The following is a 26894-nucleotide window of genomic DNA, read 5'->3' on the forward strand; positions in this document are numbered from 1 at the left end:
AGTGCCGCAGACACAACACCACCAGCATGCGGCAGCAATGGCCACAAAACTTTGTGAGTAATCATGACACCACCACACAGCCATTGGCCATCATATGTTGGTCCAGAATAAGAATCTACCGCAGTCGTTTTGTTCGCGCAGCAGTATACTAGAGACCACTTATACACAGTAATAGTGTCCCTTAATGCTCCCCCCACCGTAATAGTGCCTCCTTATTGCCTTTCTTAAAGAAATAGTGCCCCCACACAACAAAGGTAGCTCCTACGTACTCCTAAATATTAACATTGCCCCCACACAGTTGTAGTCTCCATACAGTAAATGTAAGTAACCCCCCCCCCCAAAAAAAAAAAAAAAAAAAAAGTGTTGTGTCATGTGTCACAGGGTGCAGGTAGGCACAATGATGGCTTCTTATTCCATCACAGTTTTCATTTGTGAACTGAGGACACAGAGGTTGTAGTGCTAGGGGGCAGCTTTCACCATGCAACGCCCCATTCTTTTGCACACAGGGAGTGGGCCCAGGGCCCCTTTACTAGCTACACCTCTGGAATATACCCTTATGAGCTTGTGCTTCTTCATGAATAGCATCAGACAACTGGAATTTAAAGCAGTAAAAGAACTGTTCCATGTCAGAATAACAGATGATTCATCCACATGTTCACAAGTATCAGATTCCAAAGTATTGGGCAATGGCTGCATTTAGAACACATCCTGTGTCTGATTTTCCATCTCCTCCTCTCACTAGCCTCAGTGTTGGGCATCTACAATAAATCATTCATTTCACTGGACGCTAAGCTACAGTAACCCAGCCGCTACATAATGTATAGAGTTGTCTGTAATACATGATCTAAGCAGGCTAAAGTTTAGATAAACAATTATATATAAACATATTATAAATATCACATATACATATAAGTAAAAATAGAGACTTTCGCTGTATGCTCACAGCCAAGGAAAACGCATTGTAGTCAATGGGACCGTGCTGCAAGGCGGAATGAGCCTTAAAAATCCATGGTGTAAACTTACCCCAATAGGAAGATTCTCAGATTTTATGAAAGCCGAGCTTTGATTGGTTACTATAGGCAACTAAGAAAATCTTCGTATGAGACAGCTTGATAAATCTCCCCAATGTTACCCTGACCACAAGTAGGCTCTGCTTCTCCAACTAGGTACGCCATTAAAGTACACATCGTCCTTATTTAAAACCCCAACAAATGCACATATACTTAGGAGTGTTGAATACCACATGCATGCTCAGAACAATAAGGGAGCCCAGAACACAGCATGAGGCTGAGCCTACACCAAAAAGAGGTCATACAGCATAGAAAAAATACCAGAGCCTAAGGAAACAGCCAGAAACACACATTGAACTGTGCAAAGCAGGAAAGAAAAGCGTAACCTCTTAACAACGTAAATGTACATCCTGGTGAGCTGGTACTTAACGCAACAGGACGTACATTTACGTCCTATGCATAACCGTGAGCATCAGAGCAATGCTCGCATCATGCGCGGCAGGTGCCGGCTGCTGATAGCAGCCAGGGGCCCGCCCGTAATCCGTGATCGCGCGAATATGTCTGCCATTAACCCCTCAGATGCCGTTATCAATACAGATCACGGCATCTGCAGCATTGTGGTACTTTGAATGGATGATCGGATCGCCCGCAGCGCTGCCGCGATGATCCAATCATCCAGCATGGCAGCCGGAGGTCCCCTCACCTTGCTCTGGCCGTCTCTACTGGGGTCCTCTGCTCTGGTCTGCGATCGAGCAGACCAGAGCAGAAGATGACCGATAATGCTGATCAGTGCTATGTCCTATGCATAGTACTGAACAGTATTAGCAATCGAATGATTGCTATAAATAGTCCCCTATGGGCACTATTAAAGTGTAAAAATAAAAGGAAAAAAAGGAAAAAATAAAAAGGAAAAAAAAAGTGAAAAACCTTCCCCCAATAAAAACATAAATTGTCCCATTTTCCCTATTTCACCCCCAAAAAGTGTAAAAAAAAAATATTTTACATAAATATTTGGTATCGCTGCATGCGTAAATATCCCAACTATTAAAATAAAATGTTAATGATACTGTACGGTGAACAGCATGAACGTAAAAAAAAAATTGCTGATTTTTATAACATTTTATTTCCCAAAAAATTATTAAAGTTTTATATAAGCAAATATGGTATCAATAAAAAGTACAGATCACAGCCCAAAAAATGAGCCCTCATACCGCCGCTTATACGGAAAAATGAAAAAGTTATAGGTCTTCAAAATAGGGGGATTTTAAACGTTCTAATTTGGTTAAACAATTTGCGATTTTTTTTTAAAGTGCAACAGTAATAGAAAAGTGTGTTATAATGGGTATCATTTTAATCGTATTGACCCAAAGAATACAAAACACATGTAATTTTTACCGTAAATTGTACGGCGTGAAAAGGAAACCTCCCAAAATTAGTAAAATTGCATTTTTCTTTATAATTTCCCCACACAAATAGTATTTTTTTTGGTTGCGCCATAAATTTTATGGTAAAGTGAGTGATGGCATTACAACGGACAACTGGTCACGCAAAAAACAAGCCCTCATACTAGTCTGTGGATGAAAATATAAAAGAGTTATGATTTTTTGAAGGAGAGGAGGAAAAAACGAAAACGTAAAAATAAAATTGTCTGAGTCCTTAACCCGATAACGACCATGGACGTCTATACTCGTCCAATGGCCGTTACCGGGGTATGACGCGGGCTCCCGACTCGAGCCCGCGTCATACCGGCCAGCCCCCAGCTGATTCCTGTAGCTGGGGGCCGGCGTTAATAGCCGACATGCGGCGATCGCCGCGGCCGGCTATTAACCCTTTAGATCGCCGCTGTCAAAGTTGACAGCGGCGTCTAAAGGTGCCTGATACAGTCCCTGGTGGTCCAGTGGGGTGGATCGCTCCCCCGCAGCGCGATCGCGGGGGAGCTATCCACTGCTGAGGTAGCCTGAGGGCTTACCTCTCCTCCTGTGTCGGCTCCGGCTCTCTGAATGATAAAGCCTGGCAGGACCAGGCTTTATCAATCGAGCGCAGAGCACACAGATGAATGGGATTGTATGCAATCCCATTCATCTGTATGAGGAATCAAATGATTCCTCCTAAAAGTCCCCTAAGGGGACTAAAAGTGTAAAAAAAAAAGTTTAAAAAGTTTAAAAACACACACATTAACCCCTTCTTTATTAAAAGTTTAAATCACCCCCCTTTTCCCAAATTCCATATTAAAAATATGTAACCATAATAAAAATAAACATATGTAGTATCGTCGCGTGCGTAAATGTCTGAACTATAAAAATATATCATTAATTAAACCGCACGGTCAATGGCGTACACGCAAAAAAATTCCAAAGTCCAAAATAGCGTATTTTTGGTCACTTTTCATACTATAAAAAAAGGAATAAAAAGCGATCAAGAAGTCCAATCAAAATAAAAATGGTACCGATTAAAACTTCAGATCACGGCGCAAAAAATGAGCCCTCAAACCGCCCTGTACGTGGAAAAATAAAAAAGTTATAGGGGGTCAGAAAAGGACAATTTTAAATGTATAAATTTTCCTGCATGTAGTTATGATTTTTTCCAGAAGTGCGACAAAATCAAACCTATATAAGTAGGGTATCATTTTACTCGTATGGACCTACAGAATAAAGATAAAGTGTAATTTTTACCGAAAAATGTACTGCCTAGAAACAGAAGCCCCCAAAATTTACAAAATTTTGTTTTTTCTTCAATTTTGTCGCACAATGATTTTTTTTTCCGTTTCGCCATAAATGTTTGTGTAAAATGACTCATGTCATTCCAAAGTAGAATTGGTGGCGCAAAAAATAAGCCCTCATATGGATTTTTAGGTGCAAAATTGAAAGGGTTATGATTTTTAAAAGGTGAGGAGGAAAAAACGAAAGTGTAAAAATAGAAAAATGCTTGGTCCTTAAGGGGTTAAGGCCAAAATGGGCGGAGTCCTTAAAGGGTTAAGGGAAACATTATTCATGTAAATCAGATAAGAAAATCTGGGCATGTAGATCAGGATGCAAAGAGCTGATATGACGTATTAGAGTGCAATTTCCTCAACTATGCTCTAAAGTGCATAAACATTTGGCATGTTTTCATCTAAAACATATAACATGCCTCAGTCAACATTGGGGCACAGCTTAAAATCTCACACACTGGGCCAAAATTAATCACATTTAAAGGGGTACTCCGCCCCTAGACATCTTATCCCCTATCCAAAGGATAGGGGATAAGATGTCAGATCGCCAGGGTCCCGCTGCTGGGGACCCCGGGGATCGCTGCTGCAGCACCCTGCTATCATTACTGCGCAGAGCGAGATCGCTCTGCATGTAATGACGGGCAATACAGGGGCCGGAGCATCGTTATGTCACGGCTCCGCCCCTCATGACGTCACGGCCCGCCCATCAATACAAGTCTATGGGAGGGGGCGTGGCGGTCGTCACGCCCCCTGCCATAGACTTGCATTAAGGGGACGGGCCGTGATGTCATGAGGGGCGGAGCCATGATGTCACGCTGCTCCGGCCCCCTGTATCGCCCGTCATTACGCACAGAGCGAACTCGCTCTGTGCAGTAATGATGGCGGGGGGCCGCAGCGGGGATCCCCGGGGTCCCCAGCAGCGGGACCGCGGCGATCTAACATCTTATCCCCTATCCTTTGGATAGGGGATAAGATGCCAGGGGCGGTGGACCCCTTTAAAGGGTATTCCCTTGGAAAACTTTTTTTTTTTTTTTTAAATCAACTGGTGCCAGAAAGTTAAACAGATTTGTAAATTACTTGTATTAAAAAATCTTAATCCTTCCAGTACTTTTTAGGGGCTAGATACTACAGAAGAAATGCTTTTCTTTTTGGATTTCTCTGATGTCACGACCACAGTGCTCTCTGCTTACCATTTTTGGAACTCTCCAGAGCAGGAGAAAATCCCCATAGCAAACATATGCTGCTCTGGACAGTTCCTAAAATGGACAGCAGAGGTCAGCAGAAAGCACTGTGGTTTTGACATCAGAGAAATCCAAAAAGAAAAGAATTTCCTCTGTAGTATACAGCCCATAAAATGTATTGGAAGGATTAAGATTTTTTTAATAGATGTAATTTACAAATCCTTTCTGGCACCAGTTGATTTATAAAAAAAAAAAAAAAAAAAGTTTTCAGTGCATGCTGGTAGTTATAGTTTTGCAACAGCTGGAGGCACACGGGTTGGGAAACACTGAGTTAGGAAACAGACAATGTTTCCCAACCAGTGTGCCTCCAGTTGTTGCAAAACCACAACTCCCAAACATTCTCAGGCATGCTGGAAGTAGTAGTTCGGCAACATCTTTAGAGCCAGATGTTGCCGAACTACAACTCCCAGCATGCTTGGAGTTGTAGTTTTGCAACATCTGGAGGACTACAGTTTGCAGACCACTAATACAGTGGTTCCCAATCTGTGCCCTTCCAGATGTTGCAAAACTACAACTCCCAATATGCCAAAACTGTCCAGGCATGCTGGGAGTTGTAGTTCTGCAACATCTGAAAGGCCAGATGTTACAGAACTACAACTCCCAGCATGCCTGGACAGTAAGGGCATGCTGAGGATGTGTAGTTTTGCAACATCTGGAAGGGCACAGTGGTCTCCAAAATGTGGACCTCCAGATGTTGCAAAACTGCAACTCCCAGCATGCCCAGACGCCAAGGGCTGTCTGGGCATGCTGGTAGTTGTAATATACAGGGTCCCATTACAGCAATGCATGTCGCTTTACGGCGACGTGCATTGCTGTAAAGGGCTCGACCGCGGCTGAAGAGGAACTCACCTGTTGGCACCGTCTTCATCGCTGGGATCCGGATCTTCAGGGACGAGATAAGTACCAGGGTCGGGCCCCAGCACTCCCCCGTCCCCCGTTGCGTCCTCCGGTCTTCCTCCCGTCCTCTCCGGACTTCCAGGGGCCGGGCAGGGCGGGAGGAAGTAACCCCCCCACCCCCCCTGCGACAGATCGAAGGGATAGGAGGAGGTGGCAGGCTTGCCACCTTGCTCCTATACGTTAGCATGGTCCTGGCTGTCTGTAACAACCGGGATCATGCAAAATTACCGGGCGGTCGATCAACCCGGTATCGCCGCAGATCGCAAGGGCGATTTCCCTTGCGATTTGCGACGATCGCCGACATGGGGGGCCTACATGGTCCCCCTCGGCGTTTGCCCTGGATGCCGGCTGAAGCATTTCAGCAGGCATCCGGTTCCGATCTCTGCCAAGTGCGCGGCAGGGACCGGAAAACGCCAGGACATACGGGGAGGTCCTGGGTCCTTAAAGCCCAGGGTGCGGGGACATCCCCGTACGTCCTGGGTCCTTAAGGAGTTAAAGGGGTACTCCAGTGAAAACCCCCTTTTTTTTTTTTTTTTTTTTTTTAAATCAACTGGTGCCAGAAAGTTAAACAGATTTGTAAATTACTTCTATTAAAAAATCTTAATCCTTCCTGTACTTATTAGCTGCTGAATACTACAGCGGAAATTCTATTCTTTCTAAAACACAGAGCTGTCTGCTGACATCACGAGCACAGTGCTCTCTGTTGACATCTCTGTCCATTTTAGGAACTGTCCAGAACAGCATATGTTTGCTATGGGGATTTCCTTTTACGCTGGCAGTTCCTAAAATGGACAGAGATGTCAGCAGAGAGCACCGTGGTCATGATGTCAGCAGAGAGCACTGTGCTCGTGATTCAGCAGACAGCTCTGTTTCAAACGGAAAATAATTTCCACTGTAGTATTCAGCAGCTAATAAGTACAGGAAGGATTAATATTTTTTAATAGAAGTAATTTACAAATCTGTTTAACTTTCTGGCACCAGTTGATTTATATAAAAAAAAGTTTTTCACCGGAGTGCCCCTTTAACATTTATGCCAGTATATATATGCACAACTTAGAAGCCGCTAAAAGAATAGATTCAATATAGCTGAAAAAAGGATTATAATAAAGTCACTTATTATACAACACCTCATTAAAGCAGGATATATTATTTCATAAAGTTTTGAGTTGCCATTTTTCTTATGGAAAATAATCCTGTTGAGAGAAAAACAATCTGTGCACCGTTGGGCACTGTGCGCCGTCTGTCTGTTTACCTCCTGACATGTGTTCCTGTAGCACTGAAAGAAGAAATGTTGTGCTATGCACCTCTCACCAGCTCTGGATGAAAGTCCCTCGGCGCTCTCACAACTTACCCACTGTGGCTTTAGCCGGCCGTGGTATCTGCTGCCCGGTATGCAGCTGCTGGCGGGCCTGCGGAGGGACAGGTCTGTACCTGGTGTCCGGATGGCGGGCTATGGGTAACTGTAGGTGGCTTGACGCTTGGCGACGTTATCGCGCTGTGTGCACGCCAAGTTCCTGCAGCCGGGGTTAATATAAGATCGCACTACTTGTGATGGCAGCATGGCTACTGTGTACCCATACTGGCTTGTAGAGTGTAGCTAGAGTCTCAACCATCTCTGCCTGCTGGACTATAGGTAAACGGGGAGGCTGAACTGTCTTCTTTACATATAACATGTGATGCAGGGTTGTTTCTGCCAAGTGGAGAGATGGGGGATTGAGATTTGGGGAGATTTTTGGCCATGGATCCAACATTTGACATTTTTGTTTAATGAGCCAGTTATTTATCACTTTTGCCTTGTGACACCATCTCATCATTCTGGAAAGAGCTTTGTTCATCACCAAATTGCTCCTGGATGGTTGGGGGTAGTTGCTTTTGGAGATTCTCTTAACAGCAAGTACCAGGTCCGTCTCCTAAAGAGGGTTCAGCTCAACACCACTGCAGAGGAGACGAGGAGGAAAAAGCAAAAAAAAATGCAAAAATGAAAATTTCCTGTGTCCTCAAGGCCAAGGGGTACTCCACTGGAAAATTATTATTTTTTTTTTAATCAACTGGTGCCAGAAAGTTAAAACAGATTTGTAAATTACTTCTATTAAAAATCTCAATCCTTCCAGTACTCAGCTGTTGTATGATCCACAGGAAGTTCTTTTATTTTTGAATTTCCTTTCTGTATGACCACAGTGCTCTCTGCTGACACCTCCGTTCATTGTAGGAACTGTCCAGAGTAAGAGCAAATCCCCATAGAAAACCTCTCCTGCTCTGGACAGTTCCTAAAATGGACAGAGGTGTCAGCAGAGAGCACTGTGGTCAGGCAGAAAGGAAATTCAAAAAGAAAAGAACTTCCTGTGGATCATAACAGGAGCTGATAAGTGCTGGAAGGATTAAGATTTTTTAATAGAAGTAATTTACAAATCTGTTTAAAGGGGTTCTCCGGTGCTTAGACATCTTATCCCCTATCCAAAGGATAGGGAATAAGATGCCTGATCGCGGGAGTCCCGCCTCTGGGGACCCCCGTGATCTCCCGCAATCAGGCATCTTATCTCCTATCCTTTGGATAGGGGATAAGATGTCTAAGCACCGGAGAACCCCTTTAACTTTCTGGCACTAGTTAATAAAAAAAAAAGGGGTTTCCAGTGGAGTACCCCTTTAAAGGGGTCAAGTTTATTTTTTTTTAGTTCGGAGTACCCGTTTAAGTCTGATTTATACCTGGCAGGAGCTATTTTTTGTCTTGTCACATAATATATATGACTTAGTAATTGGTCGGCACAGTGTCCTCCAAGTGCAATGCCCATGAAGCAAGGTAATAATGAGATAAAGAAACCTCCCGGGCACACAATGTATCTTGCAAGAGAGTTTATTCTGCTAACTCTGATGAGAAAGGTTCAGGTGAGCCTCAAAGTTTTCAGCAGAGTTAGCTGAATAAACTCTATTGCAAGATACATCGTGTGCCCGGGAGGTTTCTTTATCTTAAAATGAATATATAGTCAAGAGTCCCTTGAATAAATTGTATTCTGATTCGCTACCAACATACTGCATTAAAGGGGTACTCCACCCCTAGACATCCGCCGCTGGGGACCCCTGCAATATTGCATGCGGCACCCACCTGTTTCTTGTCCGGAATACGCTGGAGGGTCTGGGTCGCGACCACGGGAACGGAAGTCTGTAACGTCACGACTCCGCCCCCGTGTGACGTCACGCCCCCTCCCCTCAATGCAAGTCTATGGGAGGGGGCGTGACGGCCCCCTCCCATAGACTTGCATTGAGGGGACGGGGCGTGACATCACACGGGGGCGGAGCCGTGACGTCACGGACTTCCGTTCCCGTGGTCCAGACCCTCCAGTGCTTCCGGACAAGAAACAGGTGCGTGCCGCATGCAATATTGCGGGGGTCCCCAGCGGCAGGATCCCCACGATCATACATCTTATCCCCTATCCTTTGGATAGGAGGATAAGATGTCTAGGGGTGGAGTACCCCTTTAAGCCCTTAGTTGTCATGTGTTAATTAGTTAAGAATATAAACTATATTTAGAGAAGTCCTGTGTACAACTATCTTCATTGTGTTGTGCTCCTTCTCTCCTATGATCATTGCTGAACTGCCTCAACCTCCTGATGGTGAATTGACCTATGAGCTCTCCCTAAAATTACTTCCACATAGGAGGGTTGTCTGACATGTGCAAGTCCTGTTAAGGCTCCATGACTGCCATGCATACGATAGCAGATGACAGTACACTGTAATACAAGGGTATTGCAGTGTACTGTACAAGCCCTGGCAGGACAAAAGGGGGGAGAAAAAGGTTTTTCAAACATAAAAAATATTTCACCAAATAATAATTCACCAATAGATGTAACTCAAGATAAGTACAGGAGAAGTAAAGTAATGTATGTATAATGGGCCCTATAGTTTGAAAACAGTAGAAGTATCTGGCCCTAGCAATAACCCAGCCACTAACCAGATACATCAAATAACAAATTTAATCAACTATAAAATTAAGACAAATAATATTAGTTATAAAAATAAATGAATTCAATAATAACAGATGAGCGCATCTCAGTCCAGCTCCACCTTCCTTCATTAAAGAAAAGCTGAAAAAAACGGCAAACTATCTTTCGGCTCCATTTTTTGTTTCGGACTCTCATATCTGGAGAACAGGTCCATCATATCCATCCTGGATCTAGAAAGGTAGGAAGCCATGACACGAGTGTGAGCAGATACTTCAGAGGATGCAATGGGTCCTATGACAACACTGGTGCCATAAGTAGGGGCTGCAGCAGCACAGTCTATACAATCAGGTCTTACATGGAGGGGTAGCTTACCCATTATAATCCTTATTACAGTGCATATAGATTCTTCACAGCGGCATTCTATGTACCATGACTGTGAGTTAAGTGGTGGATCAGGTGAGAATTGTACACCAGCAGAGTATAACATGTTAGGAGAGAGGAGGGGGGGGGTATGCGATTGCTAGGGAAAAAGGGGAAGGGGGCTTTGGTGCGCTTTGCTATAACCCGGGTGTGTTCAGATACAAGTCAGTGGCTTTGACATTGTCATGGATGATAGGACGCATATCCATATACACAGGTAACTAGGCTCTTCATTCTCTATGCTCCTGGATAGTGGATTCTGGCAGGTTGATGTGAGGTAGAGCTCGTGGGGTCCTCCGACATGAGAGCATGTACTCACCAATTCAATTGCACATTGGAGGACTCCAGTGATGAGATAAATTAAGACTGTGGTTATTCCCTCTAACAGGTCCGCCTGTGCACAGCAGACAGGCCTGTCACCGTCCCATTAGGGCAGAGTGCCTCTTCTGGAGCGGACCTTGGCAGACAGAGGTCACATTCCTCCTGGTACAAAAGGTCCAGCACTCTGACGCAATCATCCAGTAGATTCTTCGGAGTGACGCGTTTCACTTTATTTCCTGGTGTCCACAATCGCCTGAGAATATCCTTGGTAATGTCACTCAGCTCTGGCTGCAAAATCAGGAAAAGGGGATGAGAAAATGCACAAAAACAAAGACCATACATCTATCAGGCACATGACACAGAGTCATTATAAAACTTTCAGTCAAAGAGTTACAACGACAATGCTGCACTTACAGTGATCCCTCAACTTACAATGGCCTCAACATACAATAGTTTCAACATACAATGGTCTTTTCTGGACCATTGTAACTTGAAACCAGACTCAACATACAATGTACAGACAGTCCAGATCTGTGAAACATGTCAATGGCCGGAAGAACTGACCAATCAGAATGGACATTTCACTGGTAAAACCCCTGTATTACTTAAGTGTATGCACTGAATTCCTGTCTGGTTGCACCCCCTACAGTACAGGGAGGTATTACATATTCTGTACTCTTTACCTGGGCCAGGGTTACCTGCTCCTTTGGACACCAGGTGAGGGCGGCTCCATGTTACTTTTTTAGGACATTGTGTGTACTGTACAGGACCCTGAAGAAGCTCCTGTCCTCTACATAGACCAGTGTTTCCCAAGCAGGGTGCCCCCAGCTGTTGAAAACTACAACTCCCAGCATGCCCAGACAGCCTTTGGCGTCCGGGCATGCTGGGAGTTGTAGTTTTGCAACAGCTGGAGGCTGCTTGCTTGGGAAACACTGACATAGACAGTGATTTACAGCTCCCAGCAGATCTTTATTACTTTTGTATGTAAGGACTTGCTTTATCTATATTAGTTATCTACTTATTTTTCTTTAATCCTCACTTTTTCCTATTTTTGGATGACCTTTTGGTGCCTTTAGAACCAAATACCAGGTTCCCATAGAGTTCTGGTCTCAACATACAATGGTCGTCCTGGAACCAATTAATATTGTAACTTGAGGGACCACTGTATATCTTTAACTCCAGTCATATAAAGAGCTGCAGTCATTTTTAGGAGGAGTCCCTACAATGAGTAAAAGCTATAGATACTGAATCGTGTGCAGCGCTCCCGTCACCTTGTGGGACTGCCATGGGTATCATGGCTGGGGCTCACCCCAACATTGTCCCTGACACCAACATCGCTCAATAAGCTAAGAGTGAAACAGTGAGGAGCTCTGCCAGATGGGGACAAGGTAGAGATGGTGTTTCAGCAGCTTTAGCACTCTAGCCAATACAACCCCCAGAAGATCTGCTCACATGGACATTATACGACCGCACAGAAATCAGCAAAAGACTATGACTTGCAGTGCACCTTACCATAGGCTCACAGTCAGTACCATAGTGATAGTTATAGGGTCAAAGTCAGTACCATGGTGATAGGCAGACGTCTCCATCAGTACCACGTTAATAGTTGTAAGGTTTCAGTAGGTAGAATGGCAATAATACATTGCAGGTTTAGCCTCTTTGGATTGGTCAACCAACTTTATACAATGACCCGTAATAAGAGATACAGTTTTAAGATGACCTCACCTTATAATAAAGCATCACCCAGTAAAATGGCAGCCGAGCTGAGTCTGTGAAGCAGGGAAGCAGTAAGCGGTGGTTAGTGAGCCATGCGTGAGCCACAAAAACACCAAAGCAACTGCTGCTAAATGAGACAAAAAATTATAGTTACATAATGTGAGAGGACAGGACATCTGAGCACATTGATGAAATAAATGGTTCACTCCACCCAGAACACAAATAAATCTTCATCAAACAATCCTCTGCTTCTGATCTACATGAGGCTAGAAAATACTCCAGTCACATGCAGAAGAGACCGAGTAGGTCCGTTTGTCATTTTTTAGGCATCTATAACCTAAGACTCTGACAGCACTGGTATGTACCATAATATAATGTTGGGCGACGTCATGGCAATCCTGTGTATGTCTATGGCATTTCTCACCTGAGCACCAATGTGCAGTGCATTGAATATATTCTTCAGGTCACTGATGAAGGAGTGCGAGGGGTGCCTCGGGGGAAGCACACGCCATATACTCTGCAGCACATTTTCGCTAATGATGCCCCACAAGAAGCGCAACTCATCCACCATGATCCCTTCATTGATCTGCAGAAAAAGATTTATATCATGTACTGTTTTCTATATAAAACAGACATATGAAATAAAACACATGATATCTAGGGTTTTCAAACCTTGTGATGAGGTTACGACAGCTGGAAATGTTTTTGTTGTTGTGTTAGCTAAGACCTTGTATTGCCTTTGGTTTGTATTCACAGGCTGACAACAAGAAAACCTTGAGCAATACAGCCAACCTCCATAGAAGGACCATGGTAAGACCCCTTTCTCTGCCAGTCCCCTCTTTGATGATAGATTATTGGGGCAGGTGTAGGATGCCGTATCATCACTTTGGGGCTGCATGTCTTGTCTTGTAACAAGGCCACATTTTCTTTCTGGATTGTCAAGGTAATGGTGTAAGCATCTCACCAAGGGTTGGCGGACACTCAGGAAAAAGACAATATAGGTGGCTTAACAATTATTTTATACTTTTGGTTGATGTCTTCTCTATAGCTTTTAGAATTTTTGATATTTTGCCTTCATTGATGGTGTGACCCTGTGAGCCATCCTGGCCCTTCCAATCTTGTTGTCTCCTGGGTCTTACGGTTTCTGGCTCCTAGAGGTACATTTGTATCATAGTTGGAACATTTCATTGTTGAGGAAGGAAAACAGCAGATGGACCCTTATTTGTTGACTGGGGGCTTAGGAGAAACTATAAAGATGGGAAGATGTTAGAGTTCCTCTTAACTCCCAAATTGATCTTAAACAGAGGGCACCACTAGGATGTTAACCTTAAAGCACAACTGTCATGAGTTTTTAGCCCCCCCAGACTACTACAGTGTTGTTACAGATGTCCATAACATGAGTGTAACCATACCTTTATGGGTTTTCCTCCTTCTTTTATAACTTATAAAATAGATTTATCCAGCGGTCTGGCACAGTTGGATAGGCATGGCTTGGGGTTCGCAAAGCCCTGCCGCCGCCACGCCTATCCTCTCCTTTCAGCGCTGGGATCGCTGTGTAGTAAGACACAGCACATCCACAGCGCAGCGCTGAAAGGGGGGGGGGGGTTAGGCGTGGCGGCGGCAGAGCTTTGCGAACCCCAAGCTATGCCTATCCAACTGTGCCAGACCGCTGGATAAATCTATTTTATAAGTTATAAAAGAAGGAGGAAAACCCATAAAGGTATGGTTACACTCATGTTATGGACATCTGTAACAACACTGTAGCAGTCTGGGGGGGCTAAAAACTCATTACAGTTGCACTTTAAAGAATCATGTCCATTGATTATGTTGGCCAAAAAAAGTGTCTTACTTCTATTGGAGACATTCTGTAGTCTCAGTGGTCAGAATTTCACGGCATGTTAGCACCTTTGAATTAGGGTGGACCACCTCTGAGGATTGGGGGTCCGTAGTCTTCCCCTCTGACTTCTATTAGTCTATATGATTCCGGTGGTGACATATTTAGTAAAGGAATGGACAACTTCCCAAGTAATGGTCAGGTGTCAGATGTTATGGAGGACACATTTTGATCAAAAAGTGCGCTAAGAGCCTCCATTTTTTTTGACCAAGAGTGCACCTCTATACAGGTGTTAGGTAACGTAATATCCAGAGTCAAATGAGTTTGGAAGCTGGCGCTGCAGACGATTCCTTCATAATCCAGGATCTAAGAATCTCATCCCAAGGACTCAGCACTGTCAAGTTACATTATGCCACTGAAGCAAGAGAAGCTCAGTACATGGATCCAGTAGATTTCTTTGGTTTGTGGCATTATCTACTGGAATAAGGATCCATGTGATCCAGCATCTTCATCCTCCCAGGAAAGCAGTGTGTCCAGTCACGATCAGGGGTCTAGTCTGGCTTCTTTACATTTTATTTTTAATCATATAAGTCTCAGGTCTCCACCTTAGTCGTCACAGAAGAGTTTCTAATGCCCACACCACAGGACAGCAATATGCATAGAGGGATTGACAGGGATAAAGAGGCCATGCCAGCCGCGCCAGCCAGTTGCCTGACCGCACCACAGATGGTAAGTCTCTATACAGGGAAGGTGAACATACAATATAAAAAGTAATAACACAGGACACACACACAAGGGACACTCAGTGAGAAAGAAGGTGGTGTGTTTATACCAGGCTGGTGATGTTCTGACACTGAAAGATCTCCTCATACTTCACAGACAGCTGATAATCAATTGGGAAGTAGTCGCGCTGTAAGGGAAGATGGAAAGTTATTATCAGCAGGTTCTGGAAGATTTTGAGACTCCTATAAAGCTTGTGCAATATGTAGCATTATATCACAGATGACCATTAGAGTGAGAAATCTAATGTCTATTGCAGTGGTCTTCAACCTGCGGACCTCCAGATGTTGCAAAACTACAACTCCCAGCATGCCCGGACAGCCAACGGCTGTCCGGGCATGCTGGGAGTTGTAGTTTTGCAACATCTGGAGGTCCGCAGGTTGGAGTCCACTGGTCTATTGTCTCAAGCCTCAGAAATGTGTAAACCTATGTGTAAACCATTCACATAAACCATTCCATACCCAAAGCCTTGTCAAATCTGACGAGCACCTGCTGCAGAAAATAAAATAAAATCCACCGTGGAAATCAATAGCAAGCTAATGAATCTGCACAAAACGTATAAGGATTAGTTACACTGAAAGACAGAGAGGCTAACCCACATGCAGATTTTCTGCACACGCATAGCACATCTGCAGAGGAATCAGAGTTTTGGCCTTGGATTTCTACCAGTGGATTCTATAGCAAATATCTTACTTCCCTGCAATCTGCTGTCCATTACCTTTTAGATTAAAGCGTCAGATCCAACAAAAAAAATTTTTTTTTTTTTTAATATGTCACCCAGTACCCAATCCTGACCATGTACATCTATTTTTATGTGTCTAGCACCTTTACTTATTTTTTTTATTACACTTAGTTTAGCTCACTAGTCTGAATTCCTCTCAAAGGGAGGGGGCGTGGCCTCACTGTGCAGGTCTCCGCCCCCTCCCTCAGTATGCTGTCTGATCACACCTCCCCTAGCATTAGAAAAACTACAACTCCCAGCTTGTCCTCACTGACAGTAGCGAGACACAAGCTGACAGTGGATCTTTCCTCCAGCTGTGAGCCCTGCGCTCACAGCTGTCAATCAAGGAAGTGTGTCCATGACATAGGTGATGACGCATGGACACAGCAGGACTAGTATGTGTCCAAGCGGGGAGGCAGTTGTTTGACTAGAACATTTTCAGTATATCATATTGAAAAAGCCAGTGAAAGCAATTGCAAAACCTATTGGTTTTGCATGCTTTACAACATATCAAAAGTTTTTGTATCGGACAGTGCCCATTTAAAGGGGTATTCCAGGCAAAATATATAAAAATATATATATTCTCTCTCTCTCTCTCTCTCTATCCTTTCAGTACCTATGAGCTTCTGAAGTTAAGGTTGTTCTTTTCTGTCTAAGTGCTCTCTGATGACACCTGTCTCGGGAAACGCCCAGTTTAGAAGAGGTTTGCTATGGGGATTTGCTTCTAAACTGGGCGTTTCCCGAGACATGTGTCATCAGAGAGCACTTAGACCGAAAACAACAACCTTAACTTCAGAAGCTCATAAGTACTGAAAGTATTAAGATTTTTTAATAGAAGTCATTTACAAATCTGTTTAACTTTCTGGAGCCAGTTTATATATATATATAAAAGTATTTGCCTGGAATACCCCTTTAAGTTTGCTTCTAGAAACAGTCACAGCAAGACAAAATACAGGAAGTGAAGGATAGGTTTCTATGTATATGTGCAAGAAGTGTCCATTGTCCAGGGGATCTGTAATGTCCATACAGGGTAAATCAAGGTTCCCCCTTCATCTCAGCTCCAGCACTTAGTTTAACACCTTCCTTGCTTCAATGCTGTGTGGTAGTCTGGCAAGGAAAGGGTGTATTTCCTTGGCTCACCCTGCAGAAGCTCTCACCTGCTTCTTAAAGGAGTAGTCCAGTGGTGACTCAGTGGTGAACAACTTATCCCCTATCTTAAGGATAGGGGATAAGTTGCAGATCGCGGGGGGTCCGACCGCTGGGGCCCCCTGCGATCTCCTGTACGGAGCCCCGACAGCCCGCGGGAAGGGGGCGTGTCGACCTTCGCACGAAGTGGCGGCCGACACGCCCCCTCAATACAACTCTATGGCAGAGCCAAAGCGCTGCCTTCGGCAATCACCGGCTCTGCCATTGAGATGTATTGAGGGGGCGTGTCGGCTTCGTGCGGGGGTCGACACCCGCTATCTGGCCGGAGCCCTGTACAGAGAGATCGCAGGGGGCCCCAGCAGTCGGACCCCCCGCGATCTCAAACTTATCCCCTATCCTTAGGATAGGGGATAAGTTTTTCACCACTGGACTACCCCTTTAAGTAATTAGGTAGGCGGGAAGGGAGGGCCTGCTGAGGAGTACACAGCCCGAGCTATGAGTGGCTCAAAGAGAGTGACATGAATTGTGAGTAGAAGGTTGCAGGGGACATATGTTTAACCGGCTGAGGGAAGCTCAGCGGTTGTTAGTCAGGACAAGCTGATCTGTTTAGTCAGTGACCAGACGGTCTAGGATTTTGTTTTGTTCCTGCTTTTTGTTTATTTCTTTCCCTGAAACCTGTCTAATAAAACTGGCAAGGTGCCAGATTTGCATTCTAAGCGTTTGTTTGCTGGTTTATTGAGAAGAAACGCATCCAGTGGCATAGTCCAGGACGATCCCAGAGCTAATCCCCAAGACGGGTCGTCACAGCTGCTACTGTTTTATTCATTGCTGCTCACACAGCATCATGCAAATCCAGTATATCATTGATTCCCCCCCTCTTCCCCACATGCCATCTATTTTAGTGTAGTGTGTAAACCACCAGTCTAGCACAGTGCAGCCTGTTCAGTCCAGTGCACTTTGTCATGGTGGCATAGCAGAGCGGAGTCTGTGCCATGATTGAAGAGATTTGAAGTAAATGGGTGTACTACTGGCAAAGTCTAGTCCTGGCCCCTGAAATGGAGAGAATCGGGAACAGCTGTACAACATGGAGTTCAACTTTCAGGGGCTTAATGACAGTGTCTGAATTTATTAAAATGTCAGAAAATCTATCTTTATGTCCAAAGAACATAACGTTGTAGAGCGTTAGAAAGGTTTTGTTAAGATTTTCAGTGCCAGGAAGGGTCACACTGACAGTACAATTACTGAATAGCCTAGAGCAGTGGTCTTCAACCTGCGGACCTTCAGATTTTGCAAAATTACAACTCCCAGCATGCCCGGGCGTGCTGGGAGTTGTAGTTGGCTGTCCGGGCGTGCTGGGAGTTGTAGTTTTGCAACATCTGGAGGTCCGCAGGTTGAAGACCACTGGCCTAGGGTTTTAGTTCTCTATCCTAGAGTTCTACATACTGGAAGCCCAGCAAGCCTCTTCAGGGATTCATGCTGTTACCACTAGGGTCACAGTAACACTTTGGGCTGAAGCAGAAGTACCTCTTTGCTACATCTGATGTACTTTAAATGTGACCTTTGTCAAGCATTACAGATTACACGTGTAACAAAGAGATTCACCCTTCAGCACAATGTCATTATCATGGCAGACAGTTCCTGTCCCCATCCTCCTCCCGCTACAAAAAATAAGTTACATACATTTTTATTACCCTTGACTATGGAGGGCCCAGGTTAAAGAAAAAAAGAAAAATTTTAAATAAAAACCATAGCTAGTGGTGCTACACTCTTTGTTTAAAAGAGAACTCCAGCTAAATCTGACTTATCCCCTGTGCACAGGATAGAGGGTAAGTAGCTGATCGTGGAGGGTCCCACCCCTGGGACCCATAGTGATCTCCGGGACGGGACCCCAGCTCTCTCAGTGAGCAGCATGTGTTGTCTAACGGTAGACGGCACGCGCTCCATTCATTTCTATGGGAGGGCTGATGATGCTGTACTTGTGACCTGCGTCCTTAACAGGTTAAAGGGGTACTCCGCCCCCTGGCATCTTATCCCCTATCCAAAGGGGATAAGATGTTAGATCGCCGCGGTCCCGCTGCTGGGGACCCCGGGGATCGCCGCTGCGGCACCCCGCCATCATTACTGCACAGAGAGAGTTCGCTCTGTGCGTAATGACGGGAGATACAGGGGCCGGAGCAGCGTGACTTCATGGCTCCGCCCCTCATGACATCACGGCCCATCCCCTTAATGCAAGTCTATGGCAGGGGGCGTGACGACCGCCACGCTCTCTCCCATAGACTTGTATTGATGGGGCAGGCCGTGACGCCATGAGGGGCGGAGCCATGACATAACGATGCTCCGACCCCTGTATTGCCCGTCATTACGTGCAGAGCGATCTCGCTCTGCGCAGTAATGATAGCGGGGTGCCGCAGCAGCGATCCCCGGGGATCCCCAGCAGCGGGACCCTGGCGATCTGACATCTTATCCCCTATCCTTTGGATAGGGGATAAGATGTCTAGGGGCGGAGTACCCCTTTAAGCTCTCCAATTGAGCGGAGGAAAGTTTTTAACCACATCTCTAGTAGAAACAGATTGGTAGCGGGGCGAGCACCCTCCTCTCCACAACAGACATTGGGGGGAATTTATCAAAACCTATGCAGAGGAAAGTTGTCCATTTGCCCGTAGCAACCAATCCAATTACTTCTTTAAATTTAGCTATACCAGCAATTCTAGAGGTGATAGCATAATTGATAAAGAACCCCTAAACCCGCTGAAATAGGCCCAGAAACTTCCTTCTAATCCTAATAATCTTTATATATTCATAACAGTCCTCTCTTATGCTCAATTTTTCCAGGAGTTAAAAATTTGGAGATCTCTATGTCTTTCGTTTTTGGGCCGATCCCGTTTTATATAAAGGATTCCTTTCCCTAAACACAAATAGTCTCCCTCCGTCGACACGATCTGCACTTCATTATTGCTTCCAATGTATCGACTGGTACATTAACCCCTTAAGGACTGAGCCCTTTTTCACCTTAAGGACCAGAGCATTTTTTGCACATCTGACCACTGTCACTTTAAACATTAATAACTCTGGAATGCTTTTAGTTATCATTCTGATTCCGAGACTGTTTTTTCGTGACATATTCTACTTTAACATAGTGGTAAAATTTTATGGTAACTTGCATCCTTTCTTGGTGAAAAATCCCCAAATTTGATCAAAAAAATGAAAATTTTGCATTTTTCTAACTTTGAAGCTCTCTGCTTGTAAGGAAAATGGATATTCAAAATAAAAAATGTTTTATTCACATATACAATATGTCCACTTTATGTTTGCATCATAAAATTTATGAGTTTTTACTTTTGGAAGACACCAGAGGGCTTCAAAGTTCAGCAGCAATTTTTACAATTTTCACAACATTTTCAAACTCACAATTTTTCAGGGACCTGTTCAGGTTTGAAGTGGATTTGAAGGGTCTTCATATTAGAAATACCCCACAAATGACCCCATAATAAAAACTGCACCCCCCAAAGTATTCAAATTGACATTCAGTAAGTGTTCAACCCTTTAGGTGTTTCACAGGAATAGCAGCAAAATGAAGGAGAAGATTCAAAATCTTCATTTTTTACACTCGCATGTTCTTGTAGACCCAATTTTTGAATTTTTGCAAGGGGTAAAAGGAGAAAATCTTTATTTGTATTTGAAACCCAATTTCTCTCGAGTAAGCACATACCTCATATGTCTATGTAAAGTGTTCAGCGGGCGCAGTAGAGGGCTCAGAAGGGAAGGAGCGACAAATGGTTTTTGGGGGGCATGTCACCTTTAGGAAGTCCCTATGGTGCCAGAACAGCAAAAAAAAAAAAACCCACATGGCATACCATTTTGGAAACTAGACCCCTCAGGGAATGTAACAAGGGGTAAAGTGAACCTTAATACCCCACAGGTGATTCACGACTTGTAGTTATGCAACAGCTGGAGGCATACTACTTTGGCTGGGGATTGTATTTATGCAACAGCTGGAGACACACTGGTTTGCTACTTAACTCAGTGTTTCACAACCAGTGTGCCTCCAGCTGTTGCAAAACTAAAACTCTCAGCAGTCACCGACAGCCAACGGGCATGCTGGGAGTTGAACTTATGCACCCAGCAGATGCACCACTACAACTCACAGCATGCACTTTAGCTGATTGTGCAAGCTGGGAGTTGTAGTTATACAACAGCTGAAGGTACACTTTTCCATAGAAAAAATGTGCCTCCAGCTGTTGCAAAACTATAAGTCCCAGCATGCCCATAAGGGAATGCTGGGAGTTGTGTTGGTCTGCCTCCTGCTGTTGCATAACTACAGCTCCCAGCATGCCCTTTTTGCATGCTGGGAGCTGTTGCTAAGCAACAGCAGGAGGCAGTCACTCACCTCCAACTGCTGCTCCACGCCGCCGCTGCAGGTCAGTCCCTCGCCGCCACGTCGCCGTCGCTCCTGGGGCCCCGATCCCAACAGGGACGCCGGGGATCGGGGTCCCCAGCTCCTGGGGTCTTCTTCCCGCACCGGCTCACGTCCTCCGGAAGAGGGGCGGAGCGGGTTGCGGGAGTGACACCCGCAGCAGGCGCCCTGATTGGTCGGCCGGCCGACGAATCAGGGCGATCGTGAGGTGGCACCAGTGCCACCTCACCCCTGCTGGCTATGGCTGTTCGGGGCCGTCAGATCAGCCAGTAATTCCGGGTCACCGGGTCACTGGAGACCCGATTGAACTGGAATCCGCCGCAGATCACTGGGCTGAATTGTCCAGCGATCTGCGGCCATCGCCGACATGGGGGGACATAATGACCCCCCTGGGCGATATGCCCCGATGCCTGCTGAACGATTTCAGCAGGCATCCGGCACCGGCTCCTCTCCAGCTAGCGGCGGGGGCCGGAAATGCGCAGGGCATATCCACGTATTAACGGGGGCGTATGGATACGCCCTGTGTCCTTAAGGGGTTAAAGGGGTACTCCGGTGAAAAACTTTTTTTTTATTTTTTTTTTTTAAATCAACTGGTGCCAGAAAGTTAAACAGATTTGTAAATTATTTCTATTAAAAAAAATCTTAATCCTTCCTGTACTTATTAGCTGCTGAATACTACAGCAGAAATACTTTTCTTTTTGAAACACAGAGCTGTCTGCTGACATCATGAGCACAGTGCTCTCTGCTGACATCTCTGTCCATTTTATGAACTGTCCAGAACTGCATATGCTTGCTATGGGGATTTCCTTTTACAGTACCTAAAATGGACAGAGATGTCAGCAGAGAGTTCTGTGTTTCAAATGGAAAATTTCGACTGTAGTATTCAGCAGCTAATAAGTATAGGAAGGATTAAGATTTTTTTAATAGAAGCAATTTACAAATCTGTTCAACTTTCTGGCACCAGTTGATTTAAAAAAAAAAAAATTTTAAAAAAATTACGTTTTTCACCGGAGTACCCATTTAAGGAGTTGCTTATGAGCAGATCTCCTATTTGTTTATGCTAAAGCGGGTCCTTTAGATTTCTGTTGGGTATTGTGGATGCCATGCTGGAGGAACAATACTGTAGAATTGCTGTTTCTTTTTACCCCCCCCCCCCCCCTTAGGCTAGGTTTACATATGTCAGTTGTGTCAGGCTCAGATTTTTTTTTTTTACTGTTGACAACTGATGGCACAAATGATGCTCAAAAAGTGCATAAATTATCAGTCAAAACCATCAGTTGCCATCAGTTTTACAGTTTTTTTTCCAAGTTTTGTACCACTAGCCCACCAGGATTGAGATGCCTACCCTGAAAATTAAGCTGTGGGGAAAGGAAGGTATAGTCAATCCTGGTGGGTTAGTGGTACAAAAACTGGGGGGAAAAAAAAGCATTAGACAGGGTGCCTCCAGCACTAGAACTCCCAGCATGCCCGCTAGGAGCTGCAGGGAGTTGTAGTTTTGCAACAGCAGGAGGCACCCTGCTTGTGTTGTATTCATTCATCACTCCCAGTATTAGCCAAGATGCAGCGCTGGAGGCAAAAGCCGATGGTTGCAATATGCTTTCAGTACTGTCCGGCGATTACTCCGGTGCTCCACAGACACACACTGACATCTGAAGCGCCTGACAGGTATGCGGCATGGACGGGGGACTGTCCGGTGAGTCAAATCCTCTGGCATCTAAACTGAGACGCCGGATGATTATGAACGATCCCATTCATTTTCTGGTTTCATTTTCCCTCTGGCACAGCTTTTGCAGCGCCGGAGGGAACTGACAACGGATGCTGCATATAAGTTAAGGGGTCCTTAGAAAAAACGAAAAAAAAAACAAGCCCTCATGGATACACTAATGGATAATAAAAATTGTAAAAAAAAAAAAAAAAGTTGTTAGGAGGAGGAGGATTACTCTATGTATCTGGCCCAAATTATTATAGCCCTCTTCAGACAATCCCTCCTTTAAGCCTTTTCAAATCACTGAGTTGCAGGACGGAACCATCCAAGCCACAGAGCAGCCGATCGCCACCACAAGCATAACCTTAAAGGGGTATTCCAGGCAAAACCTTTTTTTATATATCAACTGGCTCCAGAAAGTTACAGATTTGTAAATTACTTCTATTAAAAAATCTTAATCCTTTCAGTACTTATGAGCTTCTGAAGTTGAGTTGTTCTTTTCTGTCTAAGTGCTCCCTGATGACACCCGTCTCGGGAACCGCCCAGTTTAGAAGAGGTTTGCTTCTAAAAGGGGATTTGCTTCTAAACTGGGCGGTTCCCGAGAAACGTGTCATCAGCGAGGACTTAGACAGAAAAGAACAACTCAACTTCAGCAGCTCATAAGTACTGAAAGGATTAAGATTTTTAATAGAAGTAATTTACAAATCTGTAACTTTCTGGAGCCAGTTGATATATAAAAAAATTTTTTTTTTCCTGGATAACCCCTTTAACTTTCTGCACAAGAAAGAAACGATGTCCAGCGCTGCTCCCGTTAAAAGATTTATTTTATTTCACAACACCAAGTTACAGACAGACATGGTGGACACCGCTAACACGTTTCGGCTTGTTACCGAGCCTTAGTCAAGTCGGTAACGTGCTGAAATGTGTTACCAGTGTTCACCATGTCTGTCTATACCTTGGTGTTGCGAAATAAAATAAATCTTTTAACGGGAGCAGCGCTGGACATCTTTCTTTGTTGTGCAATTACGTATTGGTGTAGTCCACACCAGTCCAGGCGCTGCAGGACATAAGAGTGGAGCTGAATACCTGTACACAGCTTCTATGTTTTACTTTCTGGCACCAGTTGATAAAAAAAAAATATATATATATATTTTTCCAGGGCAGTACCTCAGCTCTAGGCCTTGCACTGCTTTTTAAACAGATGGGCCCTGCTGCCTGTCCAGGTCATGCCGCACCTTAAAGGGGTACTCTGCCCCTAGCATCTTATCCCCTATCCACCCCGCTATCATTACTGCACAGAGCAAACTCGTTTTGTGCGTAATGACCAGCGATACAGGGGCCGGAGCATCGTGACATCACTGCATGGCCGCCACGCCCCCTTCCATAGACTTTTATTGAGGGGGCAGGCCATTATATCACGAGGGGGCGGAGCCATGATGTCACGATGCTCCGGCCCCTGTATCGTCGGTCATTACGCACAGAGCGAGCGTGCTCTGTGCAGTAAAGATAGCTGGGTGCCACAGCCGAGATCCCGGGGGTCTCCAGCAGCGGGACCCCGGCGATCTGACATCTTATCCCCTATCCAAATCCCGGGGGTCTCCAGCAGCGGGACCCCGGCGATCTGACATCTTATCCCCTATCCTTTGGATAGGGGATAAGATGCTAGGGGCGGAGTACCCCTTTAAGATCACTGAGCATGACAAGTCCTGAGACAGGTTTGTGCACAGCCATGGCCCCTTACGTTAGAGCCAGCGAATCTAGAGTAGCTAGAAACAAGTAGGACAGATGGATGGACGGAGGAGGGCGCCTCTCAACAGATCAGATCTGTCTGTGCAGAAAGTCTTCCCTTCACTGCTCTGCAGAGTGATTAAGGACCTGCAAAGTCACATGACTGCAGGTCCTCAAAACAGTGTGGAGCAGCCTCACTGCACATAGCAAGAGCACAGACAAGTTGTGTAAATGATCTCTGTGAGTATTTATGTGTAAGTTACTTATACATGGCTAGATGCTGCATTGCATAATGGGAAATAAACCAGTATCATTTTCTCGTGCCTACTCGAGTGCTCACGTGACTGGTGCTTATGAATATTTAAATCTAGCCTGCGGGCCCACCTCAAAGCGCAAGTCAGTGCTGGAAGAGGGGGACCTTTGGGGGATCGGGGCTCCGGCCTGCAGGTAGGTATAGCAGTCCAAGACCCCGCATAGGTCTCCTGTTCACCGGCACTATAACCCAGTGTATCGGGTTATAGTGCAGGTGAACGGGTGACCGTTTTCTTTAAGACCGGCGTGTGATATGCTGGTCTTCGTAAATTCTCCCCATAGTTATTTTTTTATGAGGCACCATTTTTAATAGTTTGTAAATTTCACATACAGTACTTAAAAAAAAAAAAAAAAAGTCTGCTCCATATCTGCATTTTAACCCACAGATTTGACATGAGATCCACATCAGATTGCTCAGTCTGAAAAATCTGTTGTGTAAGGCCTAAGGAGCAGGGCATAATGTTTACTCCCTTACACATGGCAGATCTATAAAGTACTGTGCATCCAGTACGCTACTGTTTTCATCTTTTGCGACTGAACATCAGCTCATATGGAAATAAAAAAGAAATTCTACATGGTGGAGCTCCATCCACTCTGCCAGCAGCCTGGTAAGCAGTGGCTTCATACTCACCATGTACGTGATGCGGTTTTCAAGGAGTAGTTTACGACTTATCAGTTCTATGATCCGACACTCTTCCTGAATCACGGCCGCCCTTGCCAAAACCAGGACCCCTGCAATACAGAAGCCCCAGCTATAAGCTCAATAGTGACATCACTTCTAATATCCCGTGTCAATATTTCATTCTGTACGTTGTGGGATGTCTTGGCGTCCTACGGTGGTTATGCTGTTACCTCCTACGCTCACCGTCTAATACTCATGGACATAACTACCAGAGATGGAGGCTTAGCAGCTGCAATGGGTCCCAAAATCTAAGGAAGCTCATCAGTACAAATAAGTTAAGAGCAGATAAAGATGATTTTGGAAGATGGAATTAAAAGTTGTTCCATTACAAAGTATTACCGTGGAGAGCAATGGTTACCCCTGATTTACTATCTGAATTATCCTTGCCAATGACAATAACATGACACCATGTGTATATTTTATCTTCTTTGAAATTATATATCTTTTCTGCGCTGTGATGTCATAGTGCACTTAGTGATCTGTGGTGTCCCGGTACTGGACTTGGTCCCTAACCTTTGTCGTAAGTCCCCACAGTCAGAGTTCCTCCATGCTTTCGGGACTCTCCTGGTGGGTTAACCCCTAGTCGCCTCATAATGCTATTCAAAAATTGTCATAGTGTAATAAATGTACAGGACCTTAGGTCATGTGATCACTAGTGAATTGTGTTATGCAAGGTTCAAGGACCTTTGGGTCATGTGATGGGGTCATGTGATGTGACCATAATGCTTTGGGTCAGGACTGACAGGTCTGGGAACCAATAGGCTTTGATCCTGCCCCTTCAGTATATATAAGGGCGCTGTATCCAATAATCTTTTTTTTTTCCCCCTCGGGATATGAAAGCAAGCGCAACTCCGTACAATTCTTCAAGTCAAGCTAGGCCTGAAGCCTCTATTTCAGCAGCCATCTAAACCGCGAGTAAATCCAACTCCAATCTTACCAATCCTACGTGACTACTGAACCTAAACCTACCCCTAAATTCAGTGGAACAGCGTACAGCAAAATCAAAACTTATTTCCTTACAAAGTCTCAGCCAACCTGTGAGGAGCCTGTATCCCGGTCCTCTTGTAAAAGACAGTTTGTTATCCGCATCTGCATAAAATCTGCAGTAAAGTTATTTCTACAACTTCTGCTGTGGACAATCCTTTATTCCTCCCTATCGTTCCTGGGACGGGTGGCGGTAGGACATATACATAGAGGAAGCCCACACCCTGGCGTCACGACAATCAAGGGTTAATGCTACACCCTGCATCACTACTCTGCAACACCCCTGTTCACCCTACACCCCCTACAGCTTACCACAGATCTTTTGTGTATGCACT

The 26894-nt window shown here is 44.9% G+C and overlaps 1 protein-coding gene across 6 annotated transcripts in view; it reads right to left on the reverse strand.

The window, feature by feature from the left end:
- IL34 (interleukin 34) overlaps nucleotides 1-26894 on the reverse strand; it is a 51213-nt gene that overhangs the window by 12070 nt on the left and 12249 nt on the right. For 4 of the 6 annotated variants that reach the window (XM_056525423.1, XM_056525424.1, XM_056525425.1 and 1 more), the window contains 4 exons: nucleotides 25525-25625; nucleotides 14920-14997; nucleotides 12678-12839; nucleotides 9809-10825 (listed from right to left, as the gene is read on the reverse strand). In XM_056525423.1, coding sequence (XP_056381398.1) covers nucleotides 10598-10825; nucleotides 12678-12839; nucleotides 14920-14997; nucleotides 25525-25625 — 569 coding nt within the window. In that variant the 3' untranslated portion in view covers nucleotides 9809-10597. Of the gene's footprint in view, nucleotides 1-9808; nucleotides 10826-12677; nucleotides 12840-14919; nucleotides 14998-25524; nucleotides 25626-26894 lie in introns of those variants that run through there. The other 2 variants (XR_008845068.1, XR_008845069.1) reach the window with 2 other exon arrangements.

The sequence above is a fragment of the Hyla sarda genome, chromosome 6, assembly GCF_029499605.1.
Source record: "Hyla sarda isolate aHylSar1 chromosome 6, aHylSar1.hap1, whole genome shotgun sequence".
NCBI classification, from domain to species: domain Eukaryota; kingdom Metazoa; phylum Chordata; class Amphibia; order Anura; family Hylidae; genus Hyla; species Hyla sarda.